The 20548-nt window shown below is 50.8% G+C and overlaps 1 protein-coding gene across 27 annotated transcripts in view; it reads left to right on the top strand.

Moving 5' to 3' along the window:
• SCRIB (scribble planar cell polarity protein) overlaps window positions 1-20548 on the top strand; it is a 1329907-nt gene that overhangs the window by 657295 nt on the left and 652064 nt on the right. For all 27 annotated transcript variants that reach the window (XR_011278687.1, XM_069621824.1, XM_069621823.1 and 24 more), the window contains one exon: window positions 9150-9239. Coding sequence is in view for 26 of the 27 variants with exons in the window: in XM_069621824.1 (XP_069477925.1) it covers window positions 9150-9239 (90 nt within the window). In the remaining variant the exon portion in view is untranslated. The remainder of the gene's footprint in view (window positions 1-9149; window positions 9240-20548) is intronic.

Genomic DNA, 20548 nt, shown 5'->3' with positions numbered 1-20548 from the left:
TTAACCCCTTCCTGGAAGGAAGACAAAACACACTAACAGAGGGAAGAAGAGCCATTCAGGGAGCCAGGCTAGGCCAAAGTCAATTGGGCAAGAGTCTAGGTGAGCTGAAGCACTTCTCAGAGGTAGGTTAAAGTCTTGCACAATGTTTTCGAAGTCTTTTGAAGAAAAGAATTCAAAGTAGGGCCACAAGCTGTTTAGGCTTGTGAAGTAAAGAAGGTATCAGCAACTCTACGGAGCAACCACAACAAGTCTCACCAACAGAGAACAACTGCAGTTACACGACAAGAGTTAAGTTCTCTTAGACCGTACAGTACCTTTAGGTTGAAGAAAAGTGCGGCAGATGGCTTCTGTTCCTGTGCAGCTCTGCAGATCCTGGTGTTCCTGGGCCTCAGTCTTGTGGACAAGATGGAGGACTTCTGGGGACTCCTGCACTGCAATGGGATGGTCACCGACCACAACTGGCAATCTTCAAGTGGCACTTCGGTGATTCAGCTCCTTGCGTCTACTGCAAATAGCAACACCGCGGCTCCTGGCTGTCAAGATGGGCTTTCCTTGCACCTGGGGTCCAGCACTCTGTTGAGGAGGCTCGGGCTCTGTCAGTCCTGCTTCCTGGGAGTTCGGAGGATCTTCCTGGAGCACTTGGCCAGCTTAAAAGCAACACACAAAATCTGGTGTGCTGCATCATTCTGGCCAGAGCTCTAATCTTGTCCAAATACTGTAACTCCATTTACATTGGTGCCAATAAGCACATAGTCAGGAGAATACAAATGCTCCAGAATAATGCCCTCAGAGCGGCCCTGGGCATAGCAAGGAAAGAGCACATTTCAGAAATAAGGAGACCGTATAACTGGCTATCTACCAGTAAACAAATTTGGCTGAAAACGGCCTCACTCACTTACAAATGCCTGAACAACGCTGCGCCTTACTACCTCACTGAGAGATTCAACAAAGTCCTCTAGCAGGCCTACTAGAACATCTAATACTAATTCTCTAACTTTGCCAAGATTTAAACTTTCTAAAGTCGGGGGTAGATGTTTCCCAGTTAAAGCAGCACAGCTCTTGAACTCCCTACCTCCGTCCTTGAGAGTTGACCAAACGTACGTGAACATCAGACAGAATTTTATCAACTGGCTTAAAGATAATGACCAGTAATGCATCTGTCTCCCATTTCACCTGCACTGTAAATAGACCCCAGATTGCCTTTGTAAATTATGTTCCTGCTGTATATAGTGTTTTTCTTTGTTTTGTATTTACCCACCATTTCTTGTACATTATGCATGTGTAGATCCACACCTGTATTTCTATATGCCAGTGTGTAACCTAAGCTGAAAGTCTTCTTGTATCTCTTGCACCCTGATACCCTTGGGTCTGGCGCGCATTACAAATAAACAGTTATGAAAACCTATCTCTCCTGGTCATTGGCTCCCTCTACTAAACTACATACATAATTCTATATTTTCAATAAACATTATTGGACAATTCTTATCAAAGATCCTACCCCTAAACCATCCCATAAAAATGTGATACCTCATCATACTTGAATAATATTGGTAAGCCCTAAATTACTTCTGCAGTGAAAAAAAGACATGTGCTTATCGGTTAGCATGCGGTCACACTCCATGAACTGGCTGCATGATGACATGTTTTATGTAGATGGGAAGAGAAGACACGCGTATCACCTTTGTTCTTTAATTCAATAAAACAACCCATATTGTCTCCGGCATGATGTCTCAAGTCTCAAGGACCTTTTCTTGCAACCATGCCATCCTGGTCTTGACACATTTATGAATAACTATTACTATGAATCATTCTGTTTTCACAACGTGCGCAGTAATTACTTGTCGTCTTAGTCTCATTGCGTTTCTCTTTCACGCCTAGCCCATCACAGAGCCATTAATCTGCCAACTACTTATGAACTTCCTGGGATGTTCAGTCCATGCCATAGACTTGAAATGGTCTGCTGTGTTATTGTAACTTAATTTACCTTAACAGCTGGATGCAAACAATGGTATCTTGTTCCGCCATGTAACCCTCCCCTACAAAGCCTTGGGTTTTCACATTCCTTGGAAGTAGCGTGACCAGCTACCACAGCATTGTTCCTGAATTAAACGTATGTGTTCGAGCGTGCTGATCTGGGGCCTTTTCTTAAAGCTGCAGAGCTCAATTCCCTGGCGTGCAGGTGCAATTTAAAATGGCTGCTGCTTTTCAAGTCATTTTCCTCTGCAGGATACATTTGCTTTTTTATCTACTGAGTACCTGGTGCATGCATGGCACATGATACCTCTACCTATGGGGAGCAGCAACCTTATCTGCCTACAGGCGTTCTGCTTTACTTATATAGTGAGTCCCTATCTCGGGTACACACCTTTTTGTCACCTAATCTATTCTATTTTAAAACACACTAATTGTGCAAGCTAAATCCTTATCTGCCCCCTACTTGTGTAGTGAAACGAACTATTCTTTGTGCCAGCTGCATTTCCAGGAGAATTTAAAGTGCAGTTTCAAATATGTCCTTTCTTACCTTTATAATGTTTTCTTCTAAGGGAGGCAAGTGGGCAGAGCCTGATCATGCTCTCTAGTCAATAATTGCCCCACTACAACATTTATTATAGGCCTTAATTAAACATGATTAAACCACAGTAATATCAAATGGTTACCACACACTCCTTGCACTATTTACCATATATAAAATTACGTTTCGCCTAATGTGATAAAGGGGAAAACACAACCACAACCTGCAACAAAAGGGTAGGTTAACAAATCTAGCATTAGACAGTTCTTCAGAGTTGATCCCTAACTTGGCAGTCCAGCTCTACGAAGTGAGGAGCCTTATTCTCAAAAGTACGGTAGTGTTGAAAATGCGCGGTTGTGCGTATGAGAAAGCGAGTCCTCTGCGGTGGCAGTTCAGGAAGGGGCTTGAGGTGATGAAGAAAAGTGTCCTACTATTTGGGGAGGGTCTACACTTGCAGGCAGAGTGACTTTCGAGTTTTGGGAATAGCTAGGAAGCGCATGCTAGCCCAGCTAAGGTGAGTATCGTTTTAGGGATTCTTGTGTATAAAGAACAATGGATGTTCCAGAGGGTCACCAATAAGTAATGAAAGTACTCACTGACCCTCAACACAGTCTGGGCCAAACTTTGCCAGTCTAGGCCAGGTCGCTTGTAAGTTCAACACCTGCAGTTACACGTCACTCTGGCTCTCAGCGGCTGTGGGATGGGACGATCGTCTCTGGCGGGACAGCTTTTTCTCAGCTCTCAGTGAAGAAAAGAGGACAGTACGTCTCAGGGCACATCGGGGCAGGCAGGTAAGGCTCCTACAACAACCGTCACCAGAGCAGGGCGATCCCCGGGGTTCGAGCTGGTCAGTTCACTGGGTGGCCCAGGAACACTTCCGAAGAGGTTCTATTGGAGGGTAATCGGGAGATGCCGAGAGTAGTTGTACCCACTACGCCAAAGGGTCAAAGCTCCGTTGTAGGCCTTCAGTGATCAATGCGAAACTAGGGGTCTGACAGTACAACAGCAGGCTCAGGGTGCCGAACCTTCCAGTACGTCTCTGGCGGTTCCACAGGTCTGCTTTAGCGTTTCAGAATACTTTGCGCCTTCTGTAGTTCGGTGTGAACTTCAGGTGATCGACCTGGAATGGGTGCAGAACCCCTTCTCTTATCCAAGATTCGTTTTGTGCTCAAATCTGGTATAACCAATCGAAGATCTGCTCTCTTGGATTCTCGCCAGGCGTGGGCCAATCACAGCCCACGGTGGTTCCAGTCATTCAGGCATACCAGACATACTGCCACCAGTAATGTTGATTGGGACCAGACAGGCCCAACCCTCTTCCTGGGCACTAGCACACATGACACGCAGGAGCCTGCGAACGTTGTGGTTTTTGCGGGAGGCTGCATGCCCAATACCCGGGTCACTCGACCTAGGGGAAGGCAAAGGGACAAAATGGCCAAAGGACTGAACAAAAGACTTTGTGGCGCATCCATTTTCAGCACTGGCCAGTCTTGAGCCAAACACGATCTGGTTGGTTAAAAAGAAGCAAAAATACTATAAAAGTAAACTGCTGCCACCAGTTCGTAGTAGCCACACTTGTACAATGACCAAAAAATCCTTTGAGGGTGTCTAGGCCCATAAAACAAAAGGACCGCTATGTGTGGTACTGTACGGTACTTGGCATATAGATAAAATGTTACCAGGAAATGGCAACATAGTCAAAGACTAAGGAAAACATAGATTCCCAGTTCTGATAGTCTGAAGGATGTCATTTCCCCATAACAAATGAGCGAAAGCCCAGAGGAGTGCAACTGAAGTATGTACTCCACTGGAAAAAGGCAGGGTAGCCAAACAAAAGCAGAAAGTTTGGGGGGAGTGTTCATAAATGGAGGGAAAATTGCACCTAAGGGAAGTCTTTACTAACGCTATCCGTGACAATACATGGAAAAATCTATAGAGCACTTGCGCTACTGTACGAACAAAGCAAGTCTCTTGGACGCTACTGGATGTACACATGCTTTCCCTGCAGGGGACTTGCTTTTGAAACGGCAGGCTGCATTCACAAGGATCAAAGCCTGCACTAAACCTTCGAGCCCACATGCTAGCAAAGAGAAAGGAAGGGTACCTTGTCACCCTACCCTTGGGGAATGTAGGGTCTCACAGTAGCACAATCACTTTGTGCCACTGTTGAGGGCTCATCAGTGAAAATGATCAAACATGAAACAATACTCTGCATTGGGCCAGATAAGTGGGATGGTAGATTACGTTCTTCAAATCGTGACATTACTTGTGGGTTCCTTTCTGGTTGTGCTTCTATGTATGGCATTTATAAAGTGCTAAGGTAGTTGGGACGCAATGGAGCGTTGTACATAAGGGATGCACCCAGGTGGTAACAAATAAGCGTTTGGGTTAGCATAGGAGTTGGAATGGGTATTGGAGCAGTGGCACTCCAGAGGATGAGAATTAGGATTGAGTGTAGAGATGTTGTTTAAATAGTAGATAGAGACTACAGGTCCTTCCTGAAATGTAGGGTGGAGAGGGCAGGCTTATCAACGTTGGTAACTTGTTCCAGAGACGTGGTGCGTAGCGGAGAAGGGTGGATTCTTTTTTTTTTTTTTTCTCGCAGTTTTTCTTTTCCCGTCTGGCAGTGTTGCAGCTTCTGGTAGTACACTGACCTGTGCCCGTGGTTGCCAGTGCACTGTGTCTGGTCTTTCCCTCTTTGCGTGGGATCCATGCAGACACAGGGAAATGAGGCTTTGATGGGAGCAGAGGCTCTTTCAGGGATCTGACTTGACTTGTCTGGGTAAGTTGAGGAAAGTGATCCCTTGTGCCTTGGTTCTTCAGCGATTTTCTGTGGGATCAGGTCTTGTAAGAGTGCAGGGTTTGACAGATTTTCTGTACACTTCATCGTGGGTTGGTATCGGGACAGTTTTTCTGAAGTACAACTAAGGGCTTAGTAAAACCATACAACTGAGACGGTGCCAAACTCCACTCTTAGTTTAAGGCTGTACCACCTGAGTTGATGGTGGCGTAGACAGAGCAGCCAGGCTTATTTTAGGAGGGAGAGAGACCTGTAGCTTGGTGCAAAGAAATTGTAGCATACATATGGGCCAAAGAAACACTGAAACACCATGTATTGTAAAAATACATGGTTTATTTAAATACAAGTAGGCTAAGATGAATCTTGGGTAGATAAGTACTATCACATTATATGTAAACACAATTATAAAAACCAACAATCAGCAGTTCAAGGCGAGTCAAAGCTGTAACAAATTCAGAATGCAATCAGCTATTATTGGGGAGTAAAACCAGGTTAAGAATACGTTTTGAATACAGACAGTAATTCAAGGGCAGTAGACACTGTCAGTCATGCAGTGACACTCAGAAATGTATCCTGGCAACAGGGTTGTTTACTAAGTGATTCCTTAACTGAGCAATGGAGCACAAATTCATGGGTCTGTATAAACCTATTGCTATATTTAGGATAACTAGTTTATACCACGTATGTAAAACCGAATGTTGTAATAAACTATTACAGATGCTTTTCAGATCAGTGGAAGACAGACTAAGGTAAGCAAAAACTCCTTTACAGTATTTTAGAATTGCACCAGGCAGATCAAGGTCATCTAAACCCACAGTACACTTATTCAGAATGACAAACAGCTATTCCAGGTAGGTCAAACCCAAGGCAGACATATTCTAAACAGGCTATAAAAGTTAGAAGAAGAAAATAGCCAGTTGGCAAAGCTATACACTTATATTCTGAAAGATTTAGTTAGGCAAAAACAACAGCATTACTTTTGGTAGGGGGGGGGGCAATTCACAGGTGAGTAAAATAACCTTATATATACGTTTCAGAATAGCAAAACACATTCAAAGAATAGTAAGAACTTTTGCAACTGCTCATGTTTCAGAGAGACGGTTACCAAACCAACTCTTTAACAAATAAGTAACTTTTATACAATTGTTATACTTTTCAAGGTAGAATCCTTTTCTTATGCAGTCCTTCCCTAGTCTATTGCATGAGTTCTCTCGGAGGCAAAAGAGGGCCCCTAGTGGTCTTGGGGCCAGCTGTAAGCAGGTCGAGAGAGGGTTTGGTTGCAGGAAATGTCAGAGTTGCTGAGGAAGTATCTTCAAAACAAGTCAGTAGTTCAATTTAGAGTTAGGGTCCAGGGACTTCAGAGAAGACACCCTAGAGGGATTCCAGCAATGGGCTGGGGTGAACTGGATGATTGTACTCACTATCCCATGAATCACCACCAAAGCTTCACAGGAATCACAAAAGTCTTAAGGTAAGCAATACCCCAGCCAACACAGTACCTCAGCACAGAAGAAGAGTTTGCAGCAGGATGTCTTCAGGATTTGAAGCTAAAAACCCGGTCGATGAATTGCTTGCCATGAAGACGGGGAAGGCTCCAGGCAAGAGTTTCTTCGCGGCTGGATGCGACTCTGTGGTTTTTGCACCGTTTTCATGAGCCAGCAGAAGACTGAATATTTTTGCTCGGTTTCACGTCACTAAAACACTTGGGTGAGGGGACTTCAAGGACTAAAATCGTGTCTCTGGCAAGCTAGGAGGAGGCACCAAGTTTCGACGGATTCAGACTTCAGGAGACCATGCATCACACAATGGCTCGAGGTTCCAAGGTATTGCAGACCCGCAAGGTCACATCACGACGTGGGATGGTTGAAAATGGTCTAGTGGATCTCACCAGGCTCTGGGTATGGGTCGTCATTTTCGGGACCCCCAGGCCGACTGGAAGGAAGGTTTACAGCAGGCTGCGGTTACATAGTAGGCTCTCCGGTTGCTGCAAATCGCTACAGCCGTACTTTCCTAATCTTCCTCCCTGGTTTCAGCTCCATTGGTCGACTTGTCGGCAGTTTCCATGTGCGAAGTGTTTATCAGGAACTAAAGCACAATTTATGCAATTTCTCCCTGCATTTTACAGGAAGGGGCGGTCTAGCTGTCAAATCAGGACATCAAGCCCCCCACTGGGAGTTAGTTCCTTTCAGGCAAGGTGGAAGACAGGGCTGCAGTTTTGGACTCCTCCCTCGCTTCCTGCCTTCTTGAATACTATGGAGTCTGGCTGGGGAATACAAAAGATTCCCGCTGAAGATACAACTTCCACTGAGGTCGTTCCTGCATAGAATGGCAGGGGAAGACCTCAAACATCAAGCTCACAAGAAATGGTGAAAAAAGGATCCCACCATTTGATCAAAATGCTGGCCCTTCTGTACATTACCTCGGATGAATTCACAGCCTGTGATTAAAAGTCATGGAAGTTGTTAGACTGCCTCCAGCCGTTGAAGTAAACTTGCAATTTTAACAATGTCACCAGGTAAATAAGAAAGCGGATACATTGTATTCCCCCAGCACTCTACATAAGGTGGGGTCTGCTGGCTCACAAATACAAAATGTCAAGGGGATGAAAATCCATCTTTAGTACTTAGAACTGTAGTTCACGCAAGTACATGAAAGAAATGAACAGGGGAACCCAACAGGGCAACCCAGGCTCAGCCAAAAGTTAGAGGAAACATTAGCACCAACCATACACTATGGAGAGACATAAAAAGGTCACCCATAAAAGAGTAAACGACTAGGTGAGAGGTGGAAAAATGTCCCCTTCACCTAGGGACAAGGTAAAATAGGTCCAAGCAAAAAGTTCTGGGATTGACACAGGTCTGGAAGATTTATCATAAATATGAAAACCTTATCTAATACTTTGCATCTTGTTCTGTGCTTCCGGAGACGACTCCGGCTTTGTCAAGATGCTCAGACCCCGCAGGTTCGGTTAGGTCAGGTCTTTTGAACTGACAGGATTTCTCTACTGTTGAATCCATTCATACTTTTGGCAGCCACCCAATCACTGGTGGAGGCGCTTGGTGAGGGCGGGGGCAGCCACATCCAACTACTGCAGACTGCTTTTCAAGTTTTCTTTCCGTTTGTGTATTAAGAATTTAATCCAGGCACCATTTGTGATCAGCTTCTATGTATTTTTGGAAGGTGCAGCACAATCTCTGAGGCATGCTGTGAAAGAAGCAGGTGCCTCAAAACGGAGGCACAGTGCAAGACCTGGGAAAACAGTTTCATAAAAGATGGTAAAGCGTTACCGGCTCAGTTGAGGGAGTGGGAAAGCTAAAGTCAAGCTCACTAGCGGAGCTTTAAAGACCTGCAACTACCTATACTTAGTAAGACCCTGGCACACTGAGGATCGTTTCATCCTAATGCGTGCTCTCGCCTGGGAAGACTTCATCTGCAGGAGAGTAGTGTGCAATAATGAGTCTTATATGGTTCTTAAGGAATAAACACTTCTGTTTTTGCCAACAATATTTCATTCATTTTGTCTCCAATGTATTTAGCTCTGTGTTTTGTGTGAATCCCCTTTGCATGTTTTCTCTGAGGATAGTGGGGCCGGGTGGTGCTGATATTGGGAGAGCTGAAGTTATTTTTCTTTAGTGGTGCTCGTAGCATGCACTGTTTGTCGGGGAGTTTGTAAACGTCTGCTAATTTAAATACTAATATCCTGTAATGGAAGTAACATTTTAGAGGCACCTACGGATTAAGACTCTGCTATTCCCTTGCTATCCTAGCATTATTTACTTGGTGCAGGTTTATTTTTTTAAATCTTTCCTCAGTAACGTTTTCTTACTCTGTTTCCAGTTGAGCCTCACTATCCTGCGTCAGACGGGGGGCTTGGGCATCAGCATTGCAGGGGGCAAAGGATCCACCCCGTACAAGGGAGATGATGAGGTAAGAGACCATTGCAGCATTGCGGGAGTGATGCCCTTTCTAAGACCTGCTGATGCAATAGGTGGCCAGCTGAGATGGACAGAATTGTGTGGCATCTGGAAATGCAGGCTTGTGTTGAACCTTTCATTGTAGCTTTTTAATCTGAGAATTATAATTTGTGATTTGGTCAGAATGCCCAACACTTAAAACATAAGATGCTTTTAATGAGCCGCATTCTCCTTCTTGCAACACATTTGTAAACTTCATGTAATCGGCCAGTTTTCTAAAAGAAAGCCTCCCACCCCAGCAGCAAACCCCATTTTTAAAGACCCCTTAGACTCCAACACTTGCCCACTCATGGAAACATGACAATGAAACGGTGCACCCCGCTCCCGCCCTAAATCTTAATCTAGCCTTGTTCACCCCCACCTTCATTCCAAAAAGAATTCTGTAGCTGGATCACTGACCCTACCACAGTGTTCCACATTGTACTCTTCCATGACCAGCACATTTCTCCAGCATGGGGTCTGGCATGGATTCACATGCTCATGAATATTCCCCGTCGTCAGGCTGGGAATCCTCGGTAAAGAAAAAACCAGTATCAGTTTCGTTTCTGATCTGTCTTTCGTAGTAATAACCAATCACTGGTCTCTGCGTCATACTGACCACAGCCAATGACTGCCCTCTACCTAAGCACCGCCTCTGGCAGCCATCTTCAGATTTTTACCGCACGTTCATGTGTTGGGATCCTCGTGCTATTGCTCTCGAGCGTTAGTACTATTTTTCACGCTTTTTCACAAAAAACTTCAATTCTTTCGGTCAAAAGAGCCTCAAGCTCCACCGATCCTACATCCGATCAACGGGGACCCGTGTCGGATTCGTCTGTGCCCCTCAAGGGTGAAGATTTCGTCGAGCTACACTTCGGAGGACTCCAGAAGCTTCTCTGGCCCGGTCTCGGAGATGGCCCAGGAGAAGGGAAGCTCGACGCCCGGAAAGCTGTTCAGGGTCTGCCCTGGATGCCAGCTGCAGAACGTCTTTAAGGAAGACGAACACTCTTTCTGCCTTTAATGCCTTCATGAGGACAAAACGCACGTGGAGAAGGACTGTGCGTTTTGCGGCAACATGTCGGAACGGACCATGAAGGACCGTCATCAACGTCTCGCCAACTGGCTGGAGGGTAAGAGCCCGTCTGGCGAGAAGAAGAAGAAATCCGAGCGGTCTTCTAAGACCTTTGAGGGCGCCCCGGCGACGGGGGCCCAACATAAGGCCAAGCACCGCGAGTCCGCTGGCACCGGGAGCGCCGAACGGTCGGGCTCTACGGGCGCCAGGCAGGGGGCACCCTCCCCGGCACCATCAACCACGAGCCAACGCTCTGGGTCGGGTAAGAGGAAGGCCGAGCACCCGGCGAAGCTCCTGGAGAGGCCCCGGTCGAGCTCTAAGGCAGAGGAGGAGCGTGGCAGTGCCCCCTCCCTCAAGGATAAGGCGGTGAGCGCACCTAAGGTGGTGAAGGCCTTGATCCATCCGACCAAGCCCTCTATCGAAACGGTCGCGGCGGCCCTGGCTCAGCCTGTGGAGGCTGCGCCAGTGGTGGCGACCTCAGGGCCCAGAATCTCCCTGCCTCCTCGGAGGGAGTCTTCTTTTGTGCCCATCGATAGGACCCCCGTGAAACCCTCCGTGGGGAAGAAGAAGGGGGGGCAGGGCGTCGTCGTAGATTCGGCCTCAACCTCAGAAGAGGAGCTGATCGAGGTCTTAAGCCACGGCCTAGGCGTGGAACAAGGCCAGCCCGTCGGAATGGACCCCGACGCGGGTGACGACGACATCGTCGAGGATACCGACGGGGCCCCTGCTCGCCCGTCGGATTCCCCTCTGCCAGCGCCGCGAGACAACTCGGCGGCCATTTTGTTGGCCATACAGTCCTTATGCACCGAGATAAGGACGAGGCTACCGTTACCGACGGAGGAACCTCTCCCGTCGGGGGATCCAGAACCGGGACCTTCTGGTGTTCCCCCTACCAAGAAAAGAAGGATCCATCCTCCACCTCCTTTTCAACCGTCGCGCCCCGTCCAGCCCTCCTCCCCGTCCACCCGAGGGGATGATACAGGGACTGACACGGCAGCGACGGGTACGGACGACGAGGCATACGACGAGGATTTTCCGTCGTCGCCCCCCACCAGGGCTTCTCCGCCCGACGAGATCGGATCTTTCCACTCCATGATCTCCAGGGCTTCCGAGCTTTTCCAACTCTGCCCTGAGGAGAAGAAAAAGGAAGGCTTCCTTTATCAGCGGCGCGAGGCCAAGAGGAAGACGGTCCTCGCAGTGCCTCTGTTGGACGACATTTGGGATGAGGGCCTTTCCCTCCTCAAGAACCCTTCCACTACGCCAGCTAGAAGAGACCGGTACGAGAAAAAGTACCGGGTCCCGGACACGGCCCCCCTATGCCTCCGGGCGCAGCCTACCCCGGACTCCGTCGTCTCCGCGGCAGCCAGGAAGAAAGCGGGGGGGGGTGCGGCCTCCACATCGACTTCCCCGCCGGACGGCGAGGGAAAGAAATTGGATGCTATGGGACGTAGAGTCATCTCGTCGGCAGCGACGACGATTAAAGCGGCCAACGCCTTGGCTATCGTGGCCCGCTACGACAGGGAGCTCTGGTACAAGATAGCTCCCCTGCTGGAATTTCTGCCGGACGACAAGAGGGCGGAGGCCCTTGAGATCCTCCAGGAAGGTGAAGTGGCTTCGGACCACGCCATCACCGTGGCGACGGACATCGCCGACACTGGGTTCCGCCAGCTGGGCAACGGCGTTTGCCTTCGACGTCGTGGATGGCTCAAAGCTACGGACTTTCGGCAGGACGTCCAGACCAGAGTCCTGGACATGCCCTTCGACGGGAACAACCTGTTTGGGAAGACAGTGGACGATTCCCTTCAGGCCATCAAGGCGGATACTGAGACGGCCCGGGCCCTTGGAGTCCTGCAGCAACGGCGGACGCCCTTTCGGAGCGGCGGAGGCAAGGACGCCTCCAAAGGTTCCGGCGGCGGTTTCGCTTCCTACCGTCAAGCGGCCCGCTCGTCGTCGCAAGAGGCCTACAGAGGACGAGGCAAGTCTAGCGGACCCCGCCGTCGTCGCCAAGGAGGTCAAGGCGGCAAGGCCGCGTCCAAGCAGGATTGAACCGGCCGTGGGGTCGGGCCCCCACCGAAGCACCCCGGTGGGAGGGCCGGCTGGCGGGCTTCGTCAGCGTGTGGGAGTCCATCTCCACCGACCGTTGGGTGCTGGACGCCCTGGCCCGGGGCCACGCGCTCGAGTTTCTAAGAAGGTGCCCGCGCGTCCCCCCCGTGGCCAGGAAAGAACTTCACGTCCCTCAACTTCTCCTGGAGGTAAAGGCGATGCTCAGAAAGGGCGCCATCGAACTCGTCCCAAAGAGGCTTCGGGGCTCCGGAGTCTACTCGCGATACTTCCTCGTGAAGAAGAAGACGGGAGGATGGCGCCCCATCCTGGACCTGCGACGGCTGAACAGGTTCATCAAGGCGCAGAAGTTCCGGATGGTCACCCTCCAGCACGTCCTGGGTCAACTGGAGGAAGGAGACTTCCTATCGTCGTTGGATTTGGAGGATGCCTACTTCCACATTCCCATCCTAAAGGGGCACCGAAAATTCCTCAGGTTCGTGGTCCAAGGGCGTCATTACCAGTTCAAAGCCCTTCCCTTCGGACTACGGTCGGCACCCAGGGTATTCACCAAGTGCCTCGCACCGGTGGCGGCGCAGCTGCGCCGCGAGGGGATTCATGTCTACCCCTACCTGGACGACTGGCTCATCCGCGCCAAGACGAAGGAGCTCGCCGTGGTCCACACGGCAAGGACCGTCCAACTCCTCACGGACCTGGGATTCTCCGTGAACTACGCCAAATCCCACCTGGTGCCCGCGCAAGTCGCACTGTTTCTGGGAGCGAGGCTCGACACAGTGTCCCTTCTGGCCTCCCCATCGGAGGAGAGGACCAGGACCATCTTGGGCAAGGTGCAACGGATGTTGGTGGCCGACGCGGCCAAAGTGAGATCCATCAAGTCCCTCCTCGGGATGATGTCTTCCTGCATCTACCTCATTCCCATGTGCAGGCTCCGGATGCGCCCGTTGCAAGAATTCCTGGATGCGCGCTGGATCCAGACGACGGGCAGCTTCGGGGAAAGGATCAAGCTCGACGAGAGTTTCCGACGAGCGATACGGTGGTGGGGCACCCGCGCGCATCTGACGGCGGGCATGGACTTCCAGACCCCAGCCCACCAGGAGACTGTGACCACGGATGCCTCCCTGGAAGGGTGGGGAGCGCACACCGAAAACCTGCATATCAACGTCCTGGAGCTCCGTGCAGTGTTTTGGGCCCTCGGGTCCTTCCTTCCGTCCCTCAAGGGCAAGGTGGTGAGGATCTTCACCGACAACACCACCACCATGTTTTACATCAGGAAACAGGGCGGAACCAGGTCCCCAGCGCTGTCCAAGGAGGCGCAGGACCTGTGGCATTGGGCCGTCGCCCAAGGGATTTTTCTGGTGCCGTTTCATCTGGCAGGGATAAAAAACACCATCGCCGACTCACTCAGCAGGGAGCTGCGCTCGTGCCACGAGTGGGAACTACGGCAGGATCTGGTGGATCGCCTCTTCCGACGGTGGGGCACACCCCAGATCGACCTGTTCGCGACGGCGACGAACACCAAGTGCCGGAGGTTCGCCAGCAGGTTTCCCCAGACGAGGAGCATGGGCGATGCTTTCTCGTTCCCCTGGGAGGGCCTGTTCCTCTACGCGTTCCCTCCCTTGCCTCTGCTAATCCGGCTCGTCAACCAGCTCAAGAGGTCACGGTGCAGGATGATCCTCGTCGCACCTGCGTGGCCGAGGCAGATATGGTTCCCGGACCTTCTGGACTTGTCAGCGTCCCCGCCGATCAAGCTGCCGGCGGACGCGGATCTACTCTCCAGGGAAGGAGGCGCCATCCTCCACCACGACCCGAAGTCGCTGAACTTGCAGGCCTGGCTCCTGCAGCGCTAGAGTTTGGAGGATACGACATACCGGCCGATTGCAGAGAGGTTCTTGCAAAGGCCAGGGCGTCCTCGACTCTTAAATGCTACGGACACAAATGGAAGAGGTTCTCTGTCTGGTGCCACGCACAGAAGATTAACCCTCTACGGATTACGGCTCCCCAAGTACTGCCGTACCTGCTGACGCTGGCCAAAGCTGGTTTGGCACACGCGTCCATCAAGATTCATCTTGCTGCGATCTCCCGATACACCAGAACCACGGGGCGGACGTCCTTGTGGTCTCATCGTCTGGTGAAAGAGTTCATGAAGGGACTGTTCAGATCGTTCCCGCCGGTGAAGGCTCCGGCCCCGGCGTGGGAGCTCAACGTGGTGCTGACCAAGCTCATGGGACCTCCGTTCGAGCCTCTGCACTCGGCCCCGTTGAAGTTTCTATCGTGGAAAACAGCTTTTCTTGTGGCCATTACCTCCGCACGACGAGTGGGAGAGATCCAGGCCCTTTCCTGCAAGGCCCCGTACTTGACTTTCCACGACACGAGGGTAGTGCTCAGGACGCACCCCTCCTTCATGCCCAAGGTACCGTCGGACTTCCATCTCAACGAACCCTTGGTGTTACCTGTGTTCTTCCCGTCGCCTTCGTCGCCGGCTGAGAGGACTTTGCACTCGCTGGATGTAGCTAGAGCGCTGAAGTTCTACGTGGACCGCACGAAGGGGTTTCGGAAGACGTCACAACTCTTTGTGAACTTTGGACCTGTCAATCAGGGGAAGGCTCTCTCGAAGGCTTCCATCTCCAGATGGCTCTCCGGCTGTATCATGTACTGTCACCGGTTGGCAAACCGACCGCTGCCTGGCCGTCCGAGAGCCCATTCCACCAGAGCGATCGCAGCTACCACGGCGTTCCTATCTGGTGTGCCCCTGCTGGACATATGCAGGGCTGCTACGTGGAGGTCGACGCACACCTTCACGAAATTCTACTGCGTCGACCGGGATTCCAGGGAGGAGTCCAGGGTCGGCCAAGCAGTGCTGCGCAACCTGTTCGCCTGAGGTGAGCCTGGTGAGGAGGTAAGATGCTTAATGTTGAGTTGATGTGATGCTTAATGTTGAGCCTTTGCCACCTCCCGTGGTTGTGCATGTGTGTACTGCTATGTATTCTTTATTCATGAGCATGTGAATCCATGCCAGACCCCATGCTGGAGAAGGAACAAGTTACTTACCTGTAACTGTTGTTCTCCAGCATGGGTCTGGCATGGATTCACATGCGAACCCTCCCGCCTACCCCTCTGCGGCTCTTCACTTGGTCATACTGCCACTTCACGTGCTTCCAAATCTGAAGATGGCTGCCAGAGGCGGTGCTTAGGTAGAGGGCAGTCATTGGCTGTGGTCAGTATGACGCAGAGACCAGTGATTGGTTATTACTACGAAAGACAGATCAGAAACGAAACTGATACTGGTTTTTTCTTTACCGAGGATTCCCAGCCTGACGACGGGGAATATTCATGAGCATGTGAATCCATGCCAGACCCATGCTGGAGAACAACAGTTACAGGTAAGTAACTTGTTCCTTACCCACAAATGTCTTCTTACTTTGAAGTGGAAAATGTCCCACATTAGCAATAAAGGCTGTGGCCAGTTGCTTTGTACATTGTTTTTATCTAATGGTGCAATCCTGCGTTCCAAGTGGAGAACCTCTGCTGTGGATCTCCCCAAACACCCGTCTTTCATATATCAAGTAAAAGCAACACCACCCCCATCGCCTTCCCTCCTTTTCTCTGCATTTGGCCGCCATAGAAATGGAAAATGTACTTTCTTTGAGCCCAAATCTGGCTTTTTCGGTTTTGGCCAACTTTTATATAGTTTAAGCGTGGGAAGAAAAACATTAAATGCTGTTGGGCAAGATTGTATGCTGTACCCTGTGGGAGACTACACCAGCCTTGTCCTCTTGGCAATAGTTAACCCAACCTTTGGTATAAGCATGTACTACACACATTGGTAGAGTGACTGAGCAGCCAGGCTCATCTCAAGAGGGGTCAATGTGAGCTGTAGGGTTATCACACAGATTCACAGTGACAAGCATTCAACTAAACACTTGCACTCAAGATTTCGTAATAAAACAATTAATTTATTTCACAGTCTGTTGAATAATCATTCTTTGTAAGGTAGCAAATATGTAACACAAAAATATACTTCAATAAACACACTGTTTCACTAAATCGGTAGATATCCATTTGGGATGGCGTACACACTTCCTACACCCTGAGGTTACTTAGGTCACTGTGGACATTAATATATCACTGGCACATTTAGAGCAATACTGAGTTTGGTGTCAAAATGTAAAGGTTTAGGGAATAAAACAATGGTTAACAAATATTCTTAAGCAGGTAAGTACTTTTGAACCCCCCATGCAAAGTAAATTAACCCTTTCCCAGCTACACAAGTTATAGAATGTGTGACCTTTGTTGAGGGATAGTTAAAGCGCAAAGTCAGAGGTGAGAAGAGTCGATCAGAGAGCTAGGACAGCCACTGTCACTTGAGCAAAGTCTAGGGGAGCTAAAGTTCTTCTTGAAGGTAAGTAAAAAGTCTTGCACAAATCTTTGTAGAAAATGAAATCACTGTTGGGCCACAAGCTGGAAGTCTTCCGAGGGGCACAGCTGCAAGCAACTTGGCAAAAGGCAACCAAGATAAGTCTCAACTGAGAGCTAGCAAGACTACACAACAAGAGGTAAGTACCCCTTAGTTCACAGTACTTTAGGTCTGAAGAAATTGGTTCCAGCAGCTTCTGTTCCAGCTGTAGTATGGCAGATCCTATTGTTCTTGGGCCTCAGTTGTGGGGACAAGAGGGAGGATGTCTGGGGACTCCTGCACGACGGTTTGAAGGTCGGCGGCAGCAATAGGCAAACTTCAGATCAGCAGCACTTCGCATTTTCAGCTTCTCGGAAATATAACCACTGCGGTTCTCGGATACGTTAAGGGCTTTCCTTGCATCTGGGGTCTAGCACTCTGAGGTGGCTCAGGCTCGGTCAGTCCTGCTTCATGGGAATCCGGAGGATCTTCCTGGAGTGGAGGTCCGACTTAAAAATGAGACACTCTATTCCTGTGTTCCTCTCCCTGGTAAACTTTTGCTGCAGCAGCAATGGAAGTACAGCCAGCTCCGACAGGATGTCCAGACGAGTTCTCTTTGGGGTTGATTGGTCCCACCAACCCAAGGGGAGAAGTTGTCCTAGCAGGGCGTCCCTAGTCGAGGTGAATTCGGAGCTTCAGCACTGCACCAGGGCTTCATAGGGCAAACCAACGCTCCAGGAGTTGCAGCAGGCTTCTCTTCCAATCTCTTTGGATTCCTTTGCCGAGTGGTTGAGACTGCCTTCCAAGCAAAAGACCTTGCCTTTTATGCAGGTTTCTCCCATTCATTCGCAGCCTCGCTGTCACTCACACATCCAATCACCTTTTGGGTGCATTTCTGTAATCATGGGGATTAGGCACAGAGCGAATCCGGCACCTCCTTCACTTTCTGCCCTGTCAGACAAGCTGGAGGCAGAGGCGGGCTTCTGCAGTGAACCCTCCCAAAGACCAAACGAACAAAGGGACCAAACCTGGTTTGGCCCGCAGAGTAAATCCCTGGAAGGACCTTTCGAACAAGAAATGGCGAAAAAAGACTGGGGCCATTTTGACAAAATGGGCAACCGTGAGTGCTTTACTGTGGCTGCAATTGCAGGCCGCAGTAAAACACACAATAGTAGGAAAAAGTAAACCACTTTAATTGTCACTGCCACCAGCCTTTAATTGTAGAAAAGGTCAAATGAAATTGTTACATGAGAAGCTAGTCAAAGGGGATACTAAGTAACCCTTCCAGCACCCTATTGTGAGATAGTGTGTGCTGGGTCTGGAAAGTTACAAATGTAAGTAAAGTCAATTTCTCCAGCTTGGGGTCTGGCATGGATTCACATGCTCATGAATATTCCCCGTCGTCAGGCTGGGAATCCTCGGTAAAGAAAAATCAGTATCAGTTTCGTTTCTGATCTGACTTTCGTAGTAGTAACCAATCACTGATCTCTACGTCATACTGACCACAGCCAATGACTGCCATCTCCCTAAGCCCCGCCTCTGGCAGCCATCTTCAGATTTTTACCGCACGTTCAAGTGTTGGGATCCTTGTGCTATTGCTCTCGAGCTTTAGTGCTTTTTTCGCGCTTTTTCTTAAGAAAGTTTTCTCTTTTTCAGTCAAAAGAGCCTCAAACTCCACCGTTTCTTTATCCGATCAACAGGGACCCACGTCGGATTCTTCTACGCCCCTCAAGGGTGTAGATTTCGTCGAGCCACGCTTTTGGAGGACTCCAGAAGTTTCTCAGGCCCATCTCGATCATGGCCCAGGAGAAGGGAAGCTAGACGCCCGGAAAGCTGTTCAGGGTCTGCCCTGGATGCCAGCTTCAGAATGTCTTTAAGGAGGACGAACACTCCCTTTGCCTCTACTGCCTGCATGAGGACAAGACGCACGTGGAGAAGGACTGTGCGTTTTGCGGTAATATGTCGGAGCGGACCATGAAGGACCGCCATCTGCGTCTCGCCAACTGGCTGGAAGGGAAGAGCCCGTCAGGCGAGAAGAAGAAGAAGTCTGAGCGGTCTTCTAAGACCTTTGAGGGCGCCCCGGCGACGGGGGTCCAACAGAAGGCCAAGCACCGCGAGTCCGCTGGCACCGGAAGCGCCGAACGGTCGGGCTCTACGGGCGCCAGGCAGGGCGCATCCTCCCCGGCGCCATCAACCACGAGCCAACGCTCTGGCTCGGGTAAAAGGAAGGCCGAGCACCCGGCGAAGCTCCTGGAGAGACCCCGGTCAAGCTCTAAGGCCCCATCGGAGGGGGAGCGAGGCGGTGACCCTCCCCCCAAGGAGAAGGCGGTGAGCGCACGTAAGGTGGTGAAAGCCTTAATCCATCCGGTCAAGGCCTCTATCGAGACAGTCGCGGCGGCCCTGGCTCAGCCTGTGGAGGCTACACCAGTGGTGGCGACCTTGGGGCCCAGGGTCTCCCTGCCACCGCGGAGGGAGTCCTCTTTCATGCCCATCGACAGGACCCCCGTGAAACCCCCGACAGAGAAGAAAAAGGGGGGGGCAGGAGGTCGTCGTGGATTCGGCCTCAACCTCTGAGGAGGAGCTGATCGAAGTCTTAAGCCACGGCGTTGGCGTGGAAGAAGACCAGCCCGTCGGGAGGGACCCCGACGTAGGAGACGACGAGAACGTCGAGGGTGCCGACGGGGCTCCTGACCGCCCGTCGGACTCCCCTCAACCAGTGCTGCAAGACAACTCGGCGGCCATTTTGTTGGCTATACAGTCCTTATGCTCGGAGATAAGGACGAGACTGCCGTTACCACCAGTGGAGGAACCTCTCCCGACGGGGGACCCGGAGCCAGGCCCTTCTGGGAGCCCTCCTCCTAAGAGAAGGATTCATCCTCCACCTCCTTTTCAACCATCGCGCCCTGCTCAGCCCTCCTCCCCGTCCACGACCCGTGGGGATGATACAGGGAATGACACAGCCGCGACGGGCACAGACGATGAGGTTTACGACAAGGATCTCCCGTCGTCACCTCCTCCCCGGGCTTCCCCGCCCGACGAGATTGGATCGTTTAATGCCATGATCGCCAGGGCATCCGAGCTTTTCCAGCTCTGCCCGGAAGAGAAGAAGGAAGGTTTCCTTTATCAACGGCGCGAGACCAAGAGGAAGACGGTCCTTGCTATACCTCTACTGGACGATATCTGGGATGAGGGTCTCGCCCTCCTCAAGAACCCATCCACAACGCCTGCGAGAAGGGATCGGTACGAGAAGAAGTACCGGGTTCCGGACGCGGCCCCCTTGTGCCTTCGGGCACAGCGACCCCGGACTCTGTAGTCTCCGCGGCGGCCAGGAAGAAAGCAGGGGGGTTCCTCGGCCTCTACGTCAACATCCCCGCCGGACGGCGAGGGAAATAAGTTGGACACGATGGGACGCAGAGTCATCTCATCGGCAGCGACAACGATTAAGGCTGCTAACGCCTTGGCTATCGTAGCCCGCTACGACAGGGAGTTGTGGTACAAAATCGCCCCCCTGCTGGATTTCCTACCAGACAAGAGGGCAGAGGCCCTAGAGATCTTGTAGGAAGGAGAAGTGGCGTCGGACCACGCCTTTACGATAGCGACGGACATCGCTGACACTGGATTTCGCCAGTTGGTCAACGGCGTGTGCCTTTAAATGGCGTGGATGGCTCAAGGCAACTGACTTCCGTCAGGACGTGCAGACCAGAGTCTTGGACATGCCGTTCGACGGGAGCAACCTGTTTGGGAAAACAGTGGACGA

The sequence above is a fragment of the Ambystoma mexicanum genome, chromosome 5q (genome assembly GCF_040938575.1).
Source record: "Ambystoma mexicanum isolate Mex_15411 chromosome 5q, UKY_AmexF1_1, whole genome shotgun sequence".
NCBI lineage: Eukaryota > Metazoa > Chordata > Amphibia > Caudata > Ambystomatidae > Ambystoma > Ambystoma mexicanum.
The sequence above is the reverse complement of the archived record's forward strand: the minus strand, read 5'-3'. Positions and strand labels throughout refer to the sequence as shown.